This window comes from Chenopodium quinoa, unplaced genomic scaffold (assembly GCF_001683475.1).
Source record: "Chenopodium quinoa cultivar QQ74 unplaced genomic scaffold, ASM168347v1, whole genome shotgun sequence".
Taxonomy (NCBI): Eukaryota; Viridiplantae; Streptophyta; class Magnoliopsida; order Caryophyllales; family Amaranthaceae; genus Chenopodium; species Chenopodium quinoa.
In genome coordinates, this window is record NW_018743813.1 from 2485696 (window position 1) to 2503158 (window position 17463).

Below are 17463 nucleotides of genomic sequence, written 5' to 3' on the forward strand. Positions count from 1 at the left end.
ATCCCGAATAAACATCAAGGAAACAACAAAACTTGTGCCTTGTTAGTCTCTCAAGCATTTGATCAATTAATAGAAGGGGAAAGTTATCCTTTTTTATTGATGTATTTAGACGTCTATAGTCTATACACATCCACCAACAGGTGACCGTCCTAATAGGAATGAGCTCACCTATCTCATTCTTGACCACGGTCATACACCCCTTCTTAGGAACGACATAAACGGGAGAGATCCACCTAGAGCTTGAGATGGGGAATATGATTCCCGCATCTAAAAGCCTGGTGATCTCTTTTTTCACCACGTCTCCCATTTGGGGATGTAGCTTTCTTTGTCGTTCAATAGAAGGAAGGGTTCCATCCTCAAGCTTCATGTGGTGTGTACATAAAGCGGGGCTTATACCCTTAAGATCATCAATAGTATAGCCCAAAGCACCTTGGTGCTTTCTCAAAACACAACATAACACTTGAGCTTGACTTTCACTCAAGGATGCACTAACAATTACGGGGTAAGTGGAATTTGGGACTAAGAATTCATACCTAAGGTTTGATGGTAGAGGTTTAAGCTCTACCATAGGCACACCTTTACCTTCTTTTGTTGCGGCCGCTTGCAAAGCTTCTTGGCTTGAGATCTTCAAGCATATTTGCTCATCCACTTCCTCCATGCTTCCATTAAGCTATTCCTCATACAATACCATCTCCTTGCATGGGCACCTACCTTATCTTTGTTCAACAAAACATTCTCAAGAGCATCGTTAGAGGTGAGTAAGTTCTCATGCATGGAAGACACAACATGATAAAGAGAGTCAATCACCATGCAATTTTCTAGAGAAGAACATGAATATTTCATTCTTTCATTCGAATCGAATTCAATGACCTCATTTCCTACCTTAAGCGAAATCTTTGCACTTTTGACATCTATCATAGCACCCAAGGTAGCAAGAAAGGGTCTACCTAAAATGACAGGAATGGTAGAATCTTCATCCATTTCAAGTACAACAAAGTCCATCGGGAACACAAACTTCCCAACCATGAACGGAACATCTTCCACTATACCTTTTGGAAACTTGATTGACCTATCGGCTAGTTGCAAGGTAATGTTGGAAGGTAAGAGTTCCCCTAGATCAATTCTTTGATAAACTGAATATGGCATTAGGCTTACACTAGCTCCTAAGTCACATAGGGCATTATCAATTTGCATCTTGTTAATAGCACAAGGGATAGAGAAGTTTCTAGGGTCTTTCAACTTGGGTGACATTTTGTTCATGATGATTGCACTACAATTCTCGGTCAAGTTGATAGTCTCCACAACCTCACAAGTCCTTTTCCTACTCAAGAGGTAGAGAAAGGTGAAGTTGTTTGAGCATATCAATAAATCTCCTAAATTGCTATTCTAATTTGTGCCTCATGAATTTTTGGGGGTAAGGGAGCTTGGGTTTCACAATTTCTTTCTCTACTCTCACTTCTCTAGGTGTCTTAACCACAACCTCATCCAAAGATGCCCTATCTCCCTCATTCTTAACCAAAGCTTCCTTGGGGACCTCCTTGTCTTCACTCTTCCTAGGCAATCTCTCCTCAAGAACTTTACCAATCCTTGTAACAATAGCATTCACGGGTTTCTTAGGATCTAGGCCTTGTGAAGGTAAAGAAGTAGGGATTGCTTGGTCTTTCAAAGCATTAGCAAGTTGAGAAATTTGGTTTTCGAGCATTTTTCTATCGGTCATCATCTCATTAAATTTCTTGTCACTAACGTCAATGTATGTGTTCAACAACTTGGTTTGATTTTCAATTATTTATTCCAAATTAGTCCTAGAAGAAGAAGGTTATGAATAGGAATTTTCAATTTAAGTCTTTGGAACAAATCTGGGTGGGGACCCCTTTGAGAATTATTTTGAAAATTGCCCCTACCTTGATTGTTCCAATTACCCCTATTTTGATTCATACCATAACCTTGATTATGGTTGCCACTACCTTGGTTATGATTTCCATAAATTTGGTTTTGATTACCATAATTTTGGTTTTGATTTTACTACTATAACCTTGATTGTTATATTTACCACAAGAACCTTAGTTCCCTTGGTTTCTATAACCACCACCTTGGTTATAGTTGTCAAAATTACCTTAGTTTTGGTAATTCCTATTCCATTGACCCCTTTGATTATCAAACTTTTGCACGTTATTATTTGACACATAGTTCACATGCTCACTCTCATTGTTATTAAAATCATCACCACATTCCGGAGAAGCATGAGGGCAATTACAAGAGTCATGATCATAAGATCCACATGCATCACAAAACAAGCAACCACTAGGCATATATTTGTGGAGGGAGGGTTTTGAGAGTTAGAAATGATACCTCTCCCCTTAAATTGGGAGGGAAGACTAAAAGCTTGAGAAGAAGAATAGCTTTCCAATTTAGCCTTGATTGAGGTCATTTCTTTTCCCAAATTTGTCTTTTGTGAGGATAGGTTGTTGATCGCATTTAGATGGTCTATAGAGTACACCGAAGAGCTATTCTTGCTAGTTAAATCCCTCTCACCATCTTGCCAATTTTCTATAATACTTCACCACATCCTCAATAATGTCCACCACTTTTTCCTCCGTCCTATTCATAATGGGACCTCCAACTTCCCCATCAAGGCATGATTTGCCTTGGGGACTTAGGCCACCATAGAAAATTTTAATGACTTAATAGGTTGGAATTCCGTGGTAGGGACACTCCCTTTGGTACTCTTTATACTTCTCTCATGCTTCATAAAGGCTTTCATTAGACCTTTGCTTGAACCCTTGAATCAAAGCTTTAGCCTCCGCCGTTTTCTTTTGTGGGTAAAACCGGGACAAGAATTCCTTGGTGACTTCGTCCCATGTTCTTAGGGAGATTGGATTTACCTCCTTGTCCAACCACTCCAAGGCTCAACCTATGAGAGAAAAGGGAAACAACTTTAGCCGGATAAATTCTTGAGAAACTCTGTTTACTTTGATAGTATTGCAACACTTTTCGAACTCTTTGAGATGGTTCAACGGACTCTCATTCTTAGCTCCGCTACACTGTCTCCCCTCGATCAAGGCTATAATAGTCAACCTAATTTCGAAATCATTTGCCGATGTTGTAGGTGGAGCAAATTCGCTCTCAAACTTGAACGCACTAGAAATCCAAATTCTTTCAAAGCAACTCTGGGTTGTTCTCCCATGCCTAGTTCTTCTTCTTCAAATCCTTCTTCGCTTGAGGAAATAGACTCTAAGGATCGACTAGAAATTCTTCTCCTTCAAAGTGTCCTTTCGATTTTCGGGTTAAAATGCAGAATCGATCAATCACGAGCTCTATGCATGCAAAACTCGATGAAAATATTAGTAACACGGCTACAAATGTATCCTAAAGAAACAAAATCTATTTTTATTTTTCATTTAAAGTGAAGTAGACTCAACATCTAAAGCAAGCACCAATATCACTCCCCGGTAACGGCGCCATTTTGATAGAGGAATAAACGCGTTGTCAATTGTCTATCCCTAGATCAAATACAATTTATACAACCTAAACAAACCTAATACCAGTATAAGGTAAGTTAAGGGTCGAACCTAAAGGAGTGAGTAGGTATAAACAATAGCCTAAGTCAAGCTACTTTGAAAATTATAGTGAGAAAATGGTTGGTACTATGGTAATTGTAGGGAATATTTCAAGCATTACCCCTTTCTAGAACCCCACTGTGATCATACGCTAAAGTACGGTGGCGTCCAAAGGGAAGGAAGCTAGAGAAAAAGAGTCGCCAACAAGTTTTAGGAACTTGTAAACCGTTCACGAGGTGAAGGTTACACCCCTTAACGATCTAGGAGATCGTCAACTCCAATAGGTCTGGAACCATGACTAGTAGTTCGGGGATGAAGGTACAAATCCAACCTAAAAGAGATTGAAACTGCCCTAATAATAGGCCTCTACTTTATTCTTATTGTATTCATGTGCGCTTTCTTACTAACATGCAATCAAAAGGATTACCCTAAACTTGTTTATCAATGTTGGTTGAATATTAATGCACAAATAAAACTATTATTGGCGATCACTTGAATTATAATCATATTAACCCTAAATAAGATTATTAATTATCTTATTAAGTATGATTACAAGTACAAATTCTCTTTAAACATGCATAAAAGCGTGATGAAGCAATAACAATATTATAAATCTAGCAACATAATAATAATCATGATAATAATAATAATAATCATAAAAATCATAATTATTATAATAGTTATAAAAATAATCATGTTAAAGCATAATAATAGTAAGATCCTAGGCATGATACTAATAAGATTAATAACAAACCCTAGCATGTCACTAAACATCAAAGATCAAAAATTTATCCCTAACATGATACTTACATGAATATTAGGAAAGAAAATAGGAAGCATCACAGGAATCACAATTTCCATATTTGATATTAGAAATTATAGTTGTTACCCTAAACATGATACTAGAAAGATCAAAACACCCTAACATGACAACAGAAATCATAATAATAACCTAGACATGATTTCTAATAACCATATAATCAGTTAAAGCACTAACTTGGATGCCTCGTATCTCTTTCTAATAACACAATACACACGCGTTAGTAACATCAAGGAAAATAATAAACAAAACAATTAAATTAAATTAAATAAATTAAAGAGATATTTGGGACCAAACCCTCAGAAACTAAAACCTTTCACGTCTAGGGTAAAGGCAACTTTGAACTTAACAAGGAGTGTCTAGTGCTAATGTATGAGGAATTGTGTTTCTAAAAGGCTAAGCTAGAAAGAGGGAGAGAATCAAGAAATTCTTGATGAGAGTTGATGATAGAGAGAATTAGAGAGTTGATAAGAATTGATGGGAATCAATTATTGTTGAGAATTGATGATTGAAAACAGAATTTTAAGAGGCTATTTATAGAGAAAATCAGTCGGATGCATAAAAAAACAAATCAGAGTTTCAACAAGAATAAAAATCGATTAGCGCCAGATGCTGGTAATTAGCGCCAGGCGCTGAAGGTTAGCGCCAGGCGCCAAGCCTTAGACCCAAGTGATGAAGCCACTTATAATCAGTTTTATGCATTTTCGTTTTTATCATATATTTTGATTTGGAAGCTTAAATAAGATATATAATTTGTCGTTGGAAAGCTCTTGAAGTCTAATTTCCAACCCATTTAGGATCAGATTAAAATATTTTTTAGATAAAAAGATATGGCCGAAATAATGAAAGGGTGTCAGTTTTTGATAGAGTTTTGTATCTCATTCATATCTTTTGAGGCATAAAAATAAAATCGGAATATATTTCACTTCGTACAAAACAAGGATTCTAAAAATGAGTAGTTTTATTCAATTTCAAACTCTTTAAAACATAATTATCAATCCTAACTCCATTAGGAATTAAAAGAACCTTCTAGAGTATTCTAGAAGACTATAATCAATCCTAATAGCTTTATGAATGATAATTAATAATAGGCCCTCCTCTAGATCATTGGACCGCATCTAAAAACTAAATCAGGCCCTGTTTAGTATTTTTGCCATAACTTCCTCATTACTCATCGAAATTGGGTTTATAATATATCGTTGGAAAGTTCTTTTCAAGCCCCATCAAACTAAACCATTATTAGACCCTTACAATGGACCAAACTAAACTGGAATGCACGTTTTTCATAAATAAGGTAAGAAAAGAAATATTTTCAAAAATAGAAAGAAAAGATATTTTAATAAAAACATCCTCATCACTAGACTTTTCATATTTTTTCTTTGTTCAATAATCAAATGACATGAAAGGTATTCATCACTTGGTCTGGTATTGGGGAGACACATTTGGGTGTCTACAGAAGTCCCCACTTTGACTGAATTTGGAGAAACACAAATTTTGAAAACAAAAGTCAAAGTATCGATAGGGACGGAGAATGATTCAGAACATTCTGCGATCCTAAATCATTCTTGTAATGTCAATACTTGCAAAACTAGCATTAGGTTAAAAGATAAGAGAGTTAAGAAACGCGTATCTTGCATCGTCGAGCACACGTCTCTAGAGGTAACCAACTTGTTGCTGCACTAGTCGGTGTGTCAACCTTCCACAATCTATGGATCGTCATCTTGTTGTTTTGATGTTCACTCGTCTCTGAACAATGGAGCTTTTTTGATATATCCATGCGCCTTTGACCCAAGATCTTCTTTTTAATATGTCCACGCGTCTCTGAAAAAAGAGCTTTTGAATGATATGTCCACGCGTCTTTGAACAAAGAGCTTTTGAATGATTTTTCTACACGTCTCTGAACAAAGAGCTTTTGAATGATATGTCCACGTGTCTCTGAACAATAGAGCTTTTGAATAATATGCCCACGCGTCTCTGATCAAAAGTGCTTTGATGATATGTCCACGCATCTCTGAACAAAAGAGCTTGAAAGAAATGTCCACGCGTCTCTGAACAAAAGAGATTGAAAGAGATGTCCACGCGTATCTGAACAAAAGTGCTTGAAAGATACTTGATTGTTTGTTGCGATAATATTCCGAAGAAAACTTCTGAAGACCAATGCTTACCGATCTTTAAAGCTCGCTTGAACTTTGCTCTCGCTATGCAAGTACGTCGGCGCTTTTGCTACTTTTGAACCATTATGTTGGTGCCTTTGCTATTTATGAACCAGTATGTCAGTGCCTTTGTTGTTTATGAACCAATATGTCGGTGTCTTGCGATGAGCCAATGATTAAGCGCTTTAAGCTAAGTGAGACGCTCTTTCGTTAGGTCGATCACTTATTGCGGTTGTAATCAAGCCGACTACTTAATCATGTCAAATTGCTTATAGGGTTTAAGTGGCATACAAAGGAACCTGAAATTGCTGAAAGAGATTGAAATAACTGTTCTAAGTAGCTGAGCGTTCTGTCGCCGCTACAATGCCTCTGGTGCCGCGATTTGGCTCTGTCGCCAGACGCTAGGATCTAGCGCCAGGCGCTGAAATCTGTTGCCAGACGCTAGATGTTGTCGTTTGGCAGTGGAGTCGGGTCTTCCCTATTCTTCTCTTGTTGCAGCTAGGATGCACCTGTTTTTATCTTTTACTATAGGACTTTGCCACTTTCTTTCTTTAGGGATGACCTAAGACTTAGTGGTGCTTGACTCATTGACTTGACATAACTCAAGGTATAAACTTGACTCACTATGACTCGCTTCATGTGACTCGTGTGTGCATAGTGTTGGCTTAATATGATAACACGACATGATTCAATGTGTACATGACTCGTGTGTGCATCGTAATGCGATCGTGGGACTCAAAAATGCAAAAAAACAAAAAAAATTTCGTCATTTTTTTGTGGAGGGTATTGACTTTCTCCCGAAAAGGAAAGACGCAAAAAACAATCGAAGTGAAGTTTTTTTAAGATGCATGTTGAATGAGCTTAGTCAAATGTTGTCTCTCACAGTACAAGGATTGTAACATCTTAGACTATCCTAGTTGACTCGATAATGAAAGTATTTATGTAACTTATGCACGGAGGCTAAGCACTTCATACTTCGATGCAATGATGATTATGATTGATTAGTGATTTTGACATGACAGGGCATGGTTAGGCGTTATGTTAAGATTTCATGACAAAGGGTTCCTAGGGGAAGTATATTTGGTCATGTATCTGTGCTGTGTGTGAAAGTGATACTAAAAATAGGCTGCAAGGGCTAAGTGTGTGGAAAATATATTGAAAAGAGTCAAATAATGGTGACTCTTTAGGCTAGGTAAGCTAATGATGTAGGGATCAAGCCTCCAAGTCTAGCTCTAAGTAAAAAGGGATGAGCATAGGAGACCCCTTGATATGATCATGGTGTGAGCGTGTGAATGTGATTATGAATGGATTTTTATTACGGCAGCACCTCGATGTGAGGTTGCCTACGTACCTGTTAGGAATCAGGCCGAACGTAGCTCTAGCCGATCCTCGCACAAGTGTGTGTATACCTCGAAAAGGTCTTTTTAAGGGTTGTAACGTGGTTAGGCGAAAGGTTGAAGAAGAATGGGATAAAAGGCTCAAGACCCTAGATAAGCCCCCAAGGTGTGCAACCTTGCTTTTGAATCTTTATATTTTTATGCTTGAGGCTTTCTACTCTTTTTTAGCTCTTTTTTTGTGCATGTTTTTCTAAGTGTGGGTAATCCCGATCATACGGTCTATCACTCACTTGGTATTCATGTTTCTGAGGCACGGTACCGAGCACACGGTAAGAGACGTAATCTGAGACGTGTTCATATCAAAGACAATGGAATACTTGCCCTTTTGTACACTTTTTATTTATTTATTATTATTATTATTATTATTATTATTATTATTATTATTATTATTTTATTTTTTTCTATTTTAATCTTTTGAAGTCACTCAAGCTTTTTATGATATTGAAAATTGCATAAATTGCACACTATCTCATCCCAAGGTTAGGTAGATATAAGTTGAAAAATGACAGGTCTATCGTTAGACGAGGCTCAAAGTGGTTTATGAAGAAAGTATTGTAAATTAGAATTAAGAAAGTTGAAAGGCAATATGATGTGGCTACAAGGGGTATACCTTGTGCTTAGTTTGACATTTTTTTTAATGCAATGCAATGCAATGATCATATGCAAGGAAATAAATGCTCATTTTATTAAAAGGGAAGGGTAAAAATCAAACTCTAAGAAATAAATCCAAGGAGGATGAAGGGTACCTATGCTAGACTTATTGGGGAAAGGGTTTGAAAGAAGAAGAAGAAAGCATGAAATCTTGGTGAGAAGCTTGCCGCCTTGTGTATTTGTTTCATCATTACCCTCATTTTTTTTTGTTTGTCAATCACATGACTCAAACACGATTCAACATGCATGGAGGGAATAAGGTAGGAAAAATGAAGGTTGTGATATGGAGAAAGCATCTAGATAATGGAAAGATGATGTAGATGGAGAGATATGAAAAAATTAGGAATAGAATGTACCCTCAACTCAAATGACGGAAAAAACCGACTCATGCATGAACCTAAGACATGGTCATGGTGTGTATACATATTAGTGGGTGCTTTATTGTGAGTGAAATTGACATTTTAAGACTCGTGTCAATACCATGTGGCTAGACTATGTGAGTAGACTCGAACAAAGACTAAGTTAAGACCTCACGTATATGCATTAAATTGGATAGGTTGTGGTATTTTAGTCATAACGTTTGATATGTGACTTTTATTGGGATGAAACCAACTCCAAATTAAAGATAAAACTTGGGGCTACAGATCCATAGGTCTTACGACTCGTAGTTTTTTGTAGACCTCCGGCTATGACAAAAACAAGTCGACGTTTGTGCAGTACACGGGAATAAAAATCCGGGTTGACTAAAAGCAACTATGACTCGATTTTAGACATATTTATTATCTCAAATAAATAAATTAATTAATTAAGAAAAGTCCTTTAATCATTAATTATTTTATTTAGGCTTAATCACAAGTCAAACAAACGGTTTGTTTAGTCACATAATAAGTATGCACAACAAATAATGCACAATTAGTCAAGTAGGCACGATATGATGCAATGAGTTTGCAACCTAACCATGGCTCTAGTTCTCCAAAGTTTGGGATATGGGTTATTCAAAGAGGGTCCATGGTTAATTTTCCGGATGCACTGCACGGAAGCCTAACCGTGAAGGGTTGGCGCAAGTGGATGGGACACCGCGAGTTAAAAACTTGCTTCCATGGTTTGGTGAATTCAACATTCAAGGATGTACCCTTTGTTGCACAGAGCGTTCAATGAGGTAGATGGAGCATGAATTCAGAGAGGATTATGTCCATATGTAGAACACATATGGATTTCAGAAAAGTGAGAAAAACTCAATCAGGAAGTAGGATCGAGCAAACAGTGCTAAAAACTGGTCAAAATTAGAACGCATATTTCTGGCTCGGTATTGGAAGAAATTGTCGCCAAAAAACAGAGGCCGATGCGACAATTTGGCCTTAACGCCTTGCGACAGAATCTATCGCCTGGCGCTAACGTCAAATAATTGGCGCTAGACTTTGTTCCCTGACGCTAGTTCCTACATGCCTTAGCAGCTTTCTGTGCTCGATAAAATTTTCCAGTTTTGCAGCATTATTTCGATCCTAGTTGTAAAAGAAATTCCTCAAATTTCCTACGTGTAAAAATCCTATGTTTTTAAATCATTACGGATGGTCTTTCCAATGAGATCTTTTTTATGCACATGACAATAATTTTAATCAAAATTACGCACATGAAATACTTAGAACTTTTCGAGTCTCATCCACTCATTCTAAATCATTGCCGATATAAATTTCAGAAATTAAAATAGAAATCCTCCCCAGTGGAGTCGCCAAAAAACTGTAGGGAATATTTCATGCATTACCCATAGCTTGAAACCCACTATGACCATACACTAAAGTACGGTGGCGTCTAAAGGGAAGGAAGCTAGAGCAAAATAGTCACCAACAAGTTTTAGGAACTTGTAAACCGTTCACGAGGTGAAGGTTACGCCCCTTAATGATCCAGGAGATTGTCAACTCCAATAGGTCTGGAACCATGACTAGTAGTTCGGGGATGAAGGTAAAAATACAACCTAAAAGAGATTGAACCTGCCCTAATAATAGGCCTCTACTTTATTCTGATCGTATTCATGTGCGCTTTCTGACTAACTTGCAATCAATAGGATTACCCTAAACTTGTTTATGGATGTTAGTTGAATATTAATGCACAAATAAAAGGAAGTTTTGTGTAGAACTACCCTAAAGATAGGGTCATTTGTGAACAACTACCCATTTTTTTTTGTTTAGAACTACCAACAAGTTTGAAAACATTTGGGTAGCACTACCTGATTAGGGGATTTTTATCCACCAATCACCGTCTGACAAGTGGACCAACCAGGTTCCGCCACGTGTCCTTCACGTGGGCCAATAGGAGCCTGCCACGTGTCAATCACAGATACGTCCTCTACGGACAAATTGAGACACGCCACGTGTCCACCCATGCCAAATGGGAAAACCGGCCAACAAGGCCCAATCCTGTTTAGAGGCCCGGTCAGCCCTAGGTTTACCCTAAACCTAGATAGTGGCACGCTTCTCAAGACTATAAATACTTAATTAATCCTCATTAAGAACAGAAACGTTACGGAAGACACTAATAACCGGCTAATCTCGCTAACAAAGAAGATTACCAACATTAAACACTCTCACCTAGAGAGACCTTATTACTTTATTTTCCGCACTTATTACTCCTTAATCAGGTACTAACTTGACCGTTGGAGGCGGAGCTCTCAGGAGTCTCCGTTACTTTGCAGGTACAGGCGTCCGGTTCCAGTCTCGGAATTGTAACTCTCCCGCAGGACATCAGAAAACCCCGAAACATTTGGCGCCGTCTGTGGGGAGAGTACTTCAGAGATGGCATCCAAGTCTGTACCGACTCCTGAAGAGAGGCGTCCCCTAAACGACCCTCAAGTTCAGTCGGACCATGACACCGAAAGTGAATTTGAAGTTGAAATTCATACAGCTCCAGACGGGACCCTAAGGGCCCGACGTACCCGTCATACCGAAAGGAGGGAACGGGAGCATCTTCAAACAGGAAGCGAGCCAGCAGGCGCACCGCCTGCTCGGCAACAGCCGACTGACGGGTCTGCTCCCATCACAAGGAACGAACTCATGACCTTCATGAGGGACTTCAAGGGAGAGATTCAAGAGTTGATCAACAAGAAGCCGCCTGCTTCAGTCAAGGAGCAGTCGGCCAAGAAACCCTCCACTTTACAGAAGAGGAAGCCAGTTCAAGGGTGAGAGGCGACTCCTCATCCTAAATCTAGGAAGCAGGAGCCACCTGCCCTTGATTTCACAAAATTCCGTTATCCTACAGGAAATAGGAAACCGGTTCGTCATATTCAGGCGGACGGGTCAAAGCAAACATTCACAGATGCTCGGCTACTGCTAGAGCAGAAGAAGAGTGACCGATTGTCAGAGTCGGGTTCTACTTCAGACTTTCAAGACAGTTTGCGAAATGCCTCGATGAGGCATACTCAGTCGTACCATGAGAGTCAGTCAGGCGGCACCTTCCGTCAGTCCGGCTTTCATAGTGCCCAGGCGGTACCAAACTTACCATTTGTGCCGCAACAGTATTTTATGCAGCCACCTCCATTTGGTGGACCTACAGCAAAAAACGTCCAACCTATGGACTGGCAGCTACGGTTGCTTAGACTTGGTGAACAGCCGTCGACCTTCTCCAAGGAAATTACTGAAGCTGCTCAGCCGGCCAAAGTGAAAAATGTACTAGTAGGCGCCTATGACGGCACTACTAACCCAGAAGACCATCTGATGGCATTCACCAACCTGATTTTCCTTCAAGGGTTGGATGATCCCACTTGGTGCAAGTGTTTCCCAGCGACTCTCAAAGGAATCGCACAGCAATGGTTCGGCAACCTGCCGACTGGTTGTGTAAATAGCTTCAGGACGCTTGCTTACTTATTTGCCTCCAACTTCGCCATGAACATCCCTGCGAAGAAAACGACCCTTGATTTGGGAACAATTCAGCAGGGCGAGAAGGAGGGGCTTCGCTCTTACATCAGGCGGTTCAACCTGATGAGAATACAGATTCAAGGGTTACCGGATGAGGTAGCTTATACCGACTTTTTTAGAGGTCTCAAAGACGGGTCTACCTTCAAATTTGATTTGGTTCGAAAAAGGGTGGCGACTCTTCAAGAGGCCTTGATTGAAGCAGAAGCCTATATACAGGCGACTGATTTGTGTACGATAAAACAGTCGGACGGGAAAAGGTTCGACAAAAGAGAAGGACGACAGAAACAGTCGTCAAACAAAGATGAGAAAAGAAAAGAGGTCTGGGCGGCTGATTCCTCTAAACAGCCGGCCCAGAAAAAGAAAAAAGAATTCAAACCATACTCCCCAAAGTATGTGTTTAACAAGGATAACCAGTTTATCCTAAAAGAAATAAAGGGACGGATCTCAATTGAGAAGCCGGTCCCCATGAAGGGTTCTGCAAACAACCGGAACCAAGATAAAATCTGTGCTTATCATGATGACGTTGGTCATCACACCAATGACTGCATCAGTCTCATGCGGTACCTAGACCGCCTGGCTGAGCAAGGTGATCTTGACACTTATGTCAAGAAATCTACGGGGAACACTTCCTCAAGAAAGCTGTCGGCCAAAAAGAATCAACAGGCCGACAGCTCCGATACAGATGATGCAGTCGTCTACACCATTGCAGGCGGCTTCTCAGGAGGCGGCCCCACTATTAGGGGCAACAAAGATAATATAAGGCGGTTAGATGTAAATTCCGTTCACCAAGAACGGCCATCCAAATATACATTTCCTGAGATTGTCATCACTGAAGAGGATCTAGGAGGGGTAAGGGGGCCGCATGACGACCCTCTCGTTATTGAGTGTAAAGTGGCCAACCAGAGAGTTGGCCGAATCCTCATAGATACCGGGAGCTCCTCAGATCTCATCAGCAGCAAATGTCTGTCGAAACTGAAATATCAGACGGACTGCATACATCCGGCCTCCCACCCTTTAATAGGGTTTGGAGGAGGAGTCGTCCACCCACTGGGACGAGTAGATTTACCCATTCGCCTGGGCGAAAAAGGGGAAGGACGACACATGGTAGTCTGGTTCCTAGTAGTAGAGGAACTCTCGGCTTACAACATGATTCTGGGTCGACCAACCCTGAATAATTCCAAGGCTGTTATAATCCCGTCTCTTATGTTGCTCAAGTTTGAGAGGGATAATGGAACAGTCGGCTCCCTAAGGGGAAATCAGAGGATGGCCCGAGAGTGCTATCTCTCGGATGTCAAGCCCACTGTTATGGCCACTGGGTCAAGTGGTGAAAAAACAGACCTTGACAATGTCAAGGAGAGTTCGCCTGTTCAAGAAGCAGGCGGCAAAAAGAGAAAGGCGTCCTAGACAGAGTCCGCAAGAAAAGCGAGAAAATAGCAATCATTGGCAGAGGAGCGGCCGGATGAGTTCCGCCCTCAGCCGACTGGTGAGCATGCGGACCTGATCTTAGACGACTCACGTCCTGACCGAACAGTCAAAGTTGGGACGACTGCTCTGAGAAACCTTGGTGACGACTTTCACAACCTATTGAAAGAATACAAGGACATCTTTGCATTTGAAGTCCATGAAATGCCAGGCATTAGTCCTGATCTGGCGGTACATAAACTCGCTGTGGATCCGAAAAAGAAGCCGGTACGGCAAAAGAAGCGGAACCATGGCGAAGAAAGAAGTCAGGCGGCAGCCGCCGAAGTTAAAAAATTACTTGATGCAGGGTTCATTCGGCAATGTTACTTCCCAGACTGGGTCGCAAATGTGGTGCTTGTTAAAAAGCCGAATGGCACCTGGAGAATGTGTGTAGACTACACAGACTTAAACAAGGCGTGCCCCAAAGACAGTTACCCTCTGCCTAAAATTGATAACCTGGTCGACTCAACAGCCGGCCATGCCTTGATGAGTTTCATGGACGCCTATTCTGGTTTCCATCAAATTCCCTTATGGACGAAAGATCAGGAGAAGATGGCCTTCGTCACTGATCAGGGGTTATACTGTTACACGGTCATGCCGTTTGGTCTTAAGAATGCCCCGGCTACCTTCCAACGAATGATAAACACTGTGTTCTTTGATCAGATTGGGAGAAACGTCGAGGCATATATTGATGATATGATTGTCAAGACTAAACTTCAGAAAGATCATCTGACGGACCTCCGAGAAACTTTCGCCATACTCAGGCGGCACCATGTCATGCTCAATCCCAAGAAATGTGTACTTGGAGTTGAGTCTGGGAAATTTCTCGGATTCCTTATCAATCAGAGAGGAATAGAAGCGAACCCTGAGAAGGTGCAGGCGGTCATTGACATGCAGTCGCCTCGTACCATCCGAGAGGTTCAGAAGTTAACAGGTTGTCTGGCGGCCTTGGGAAGATTTCTAAGCCGATCAGGCGACAAATGCCTATACTTTTTCCAGGCAATTAAGAAAAAGGCAAGGTTTGAATGGGGGCCGGATGCTGAGGCCGCCTTCCAGAAATTAAAAGTTCACTTGCATTCCTTGCCGAGGCTGATCAGCCCTTTGCCCAAAGAGGTTCTCTACATGTACTTGGCCGTCTCTGATCATGCGTTAAGCGTTGTTCTCCTTGCTGAAAGGGACGGCTGTCAGCTCCCGGTCTACTTTGTCAGTCACGTACTGAAAAATGCCGAGTTGAGGTATCCCCTAGTGGAGAAATTTGGTCTTGCACTCTTCATGGCTGTTAAAAAATTGAAGCCCTACTTTTTGGCACATGCAGTCGTCGTGTATACAGACCAACCTATCAAGCGGCCACTGACCATCATGGAGTCGTCAGGCCGAATGATCAAATGGGCCATAGAAATACAGAGCCTCGAAGTTACTTTCAAGCCTAGAAAAGCAGTGAAGGGGCAAGCCTTTGCTGACTTTATTGTAGAGATGACTCGTCCTCCTGACTCTCAAGTTTCAGACCAAGTATGGAAGGTATATGTGGACGGAAGCTCTACTTCAAATGGTTGTGGAGCAGGCGTCATATGTCAGTCGCCAGAGGGCGACAGGTTCGAGTATTCTCTACGCTTCAGTTTTCAGGCTTCAAACAATGAGGCAGAATATGAAGCTTTACTAGCTGGGATCCGCATGTCCAAAGCGGCAGGGGCAAGAAAAATAGACGCCTGTTCCGATTCACAATTGATAGTGAGTCAGTACAATGGCGAATACGAAGCAACCCATCCGGCCATGATCAAGTATTTACAGGCGGTCCGACAAGCAGTCGGCTCCCTTGAGGATTTCCATCTGATCCAAGTGCTGAGATCAGAAAACAACCAGGCGGATGCACTGTCAAAATTAGCATCATCCGCCTCCTCTGATACTCCTCGAACTGTTTTTTGGGAAGTAATGGAGAAGAGAAGCATCGAGGAAGACCCTATTGGAATCCTAGACAGAAGCTCAACCTGGATGGATTCAATCAGGGCATATCTGACAAACGGTACACAGCCGGATGATCCTCAACAGGCGGCAGCACTGAAAAAACGAGCCTCCTGTTTTGAAATGATAAAGGGAGAACTTCACAAGAGGGGGTACCTTCAACCCTTCTTAAAGTGTGTTACTCCAGAAAAGGGACGAGAGATACTAGATGATCTTCACTCTGGTTACTGTGCTTCTCATATAGGTGGTAGGATGCTTGCTCAAAGGGCAAGGCGGCAGGGCTACTTTTGGCCTACTTTGGAAGCAGATGCAATGGAGATGGTGAAAAAATGTGACAAGTGCCAAAGGTTTGGCAAACTAATTCACCGTCCGGCTACTGACCTCACTACCATTCACAGCCCACTACCGTTTGCTAAGTGGGGCATGGACATTCTGGGTCCATATACGCCTGCTACAGGCGGAAGGAGGTACATACTTGTTGCCGTCGACTACTTCACTAAATGGGTAGAGGCGGAGGCGGTAAAGGGAATCAAGACGAAAGATGTAATTTCATTCATTTGGAAAAATGTCATCACTCGGTTCAGGGTTCCCATGTCTATGGTTTTTGATAATGGTCCCCAATTTGAGACGCCTGTTCTCAAAAGCTGGTTGGGAGACCAAGGAATTGCACACTACTTTGCATCTGTCGGCCGTCCACAAGCAAAAAGCCAGGTAGAAGCCTTTAATAAAATCATCTCAGACGGTCTCAAGAAAAAGATTGAACGAGCAGGCGGCCTATGGGCGGATGAACTACCACATGTTCTCTGGGCCATTAGGACGACAGAAAAAGGGGCGACTGGAGAAACTCCATTCCTCCTAACTTACGGTGCGGAAGCTGTTCTTCCAATAGAACACTACGAGCCGACGCTTCGAGTAATGCTATATGACGAGGAGGCAAACTGGGAAGCCATGCGCCTGGCATTAGACTCACTTCCTGAAAAGAGGGGCAATGCTGTCTTGCGCCATGAGATCTATCGCCTGAGAATGACTAGATCATACAACAAAAAAGTACACAGGCGTCCACTCAAAGTAGGGGACTTTGTACTTAGAAAAATGGAAGCAGTTGGTAGGGCTAATGAGTCTGGCAAACTAACTCCCAACTGGGAAGGACCCTACCGAATCTATGAGGAAGTCAGGGACGGTACAACCGTTGCCTCGAACTTGGAATGTAGATAATCTTAAAAAATATTACGAGGGGCACTTACTAAAAGTTTGCACTTACTATTCAATTTTGTATTACAAGGGGCATGCCGTCTGTACCTTTACAGTCGGTTACTCTCCATTGAGTTTTTCACTCTATCTTCAGAGGGGCATGCCGTCTGTACCTTTACAGTCGGCTACTCTCCATTGAGTATTTTACTCACAATACTTAGCTAAAAAGATTAGGGCCTGGCCGACCCTGTGCCTAACAGGCGGCTACCCTTTTTCTACTTAGCACCAACGTTCACCAAGAACTTACCAAGGCCACAGGCCGAATGATCAGACCAGGCGCCAAGCCAACTGATCAAATCTACAAAA

The 17463-nt window shown here is 41.4% G+C and overlaps 1 protein-coding gene across 1 annotated transcript; it reads right to left on the reverse strand.

The window, feature by feature from the left end:
* Nucleotides 1-627: 627 nt before the first annotated feature.
* Nucleotides 628-1251, reverse strand: LOC110685452. Its single transcript, XM_021861978.1, has one exon. The coding sequence runs from the start codon at nucleotides 1249-1251 to the stop codon at nucleotides 628-630; it is 624 nt and encodes a 207-aa protein (XP_021717670.1).
* Between the last annotated feature and the right edge of the window lie 16212 nt (nucleotides 1252-17463).

Coding starts and splice junctions, on each gene's coding strand:
- LOC110685452 (XM_021861978.1), bottom strand. CDS start 1,251: ATGTCACCCAAGTTGAAAGACCCTAGAAACTTCTCTATCCCTTGTGCT.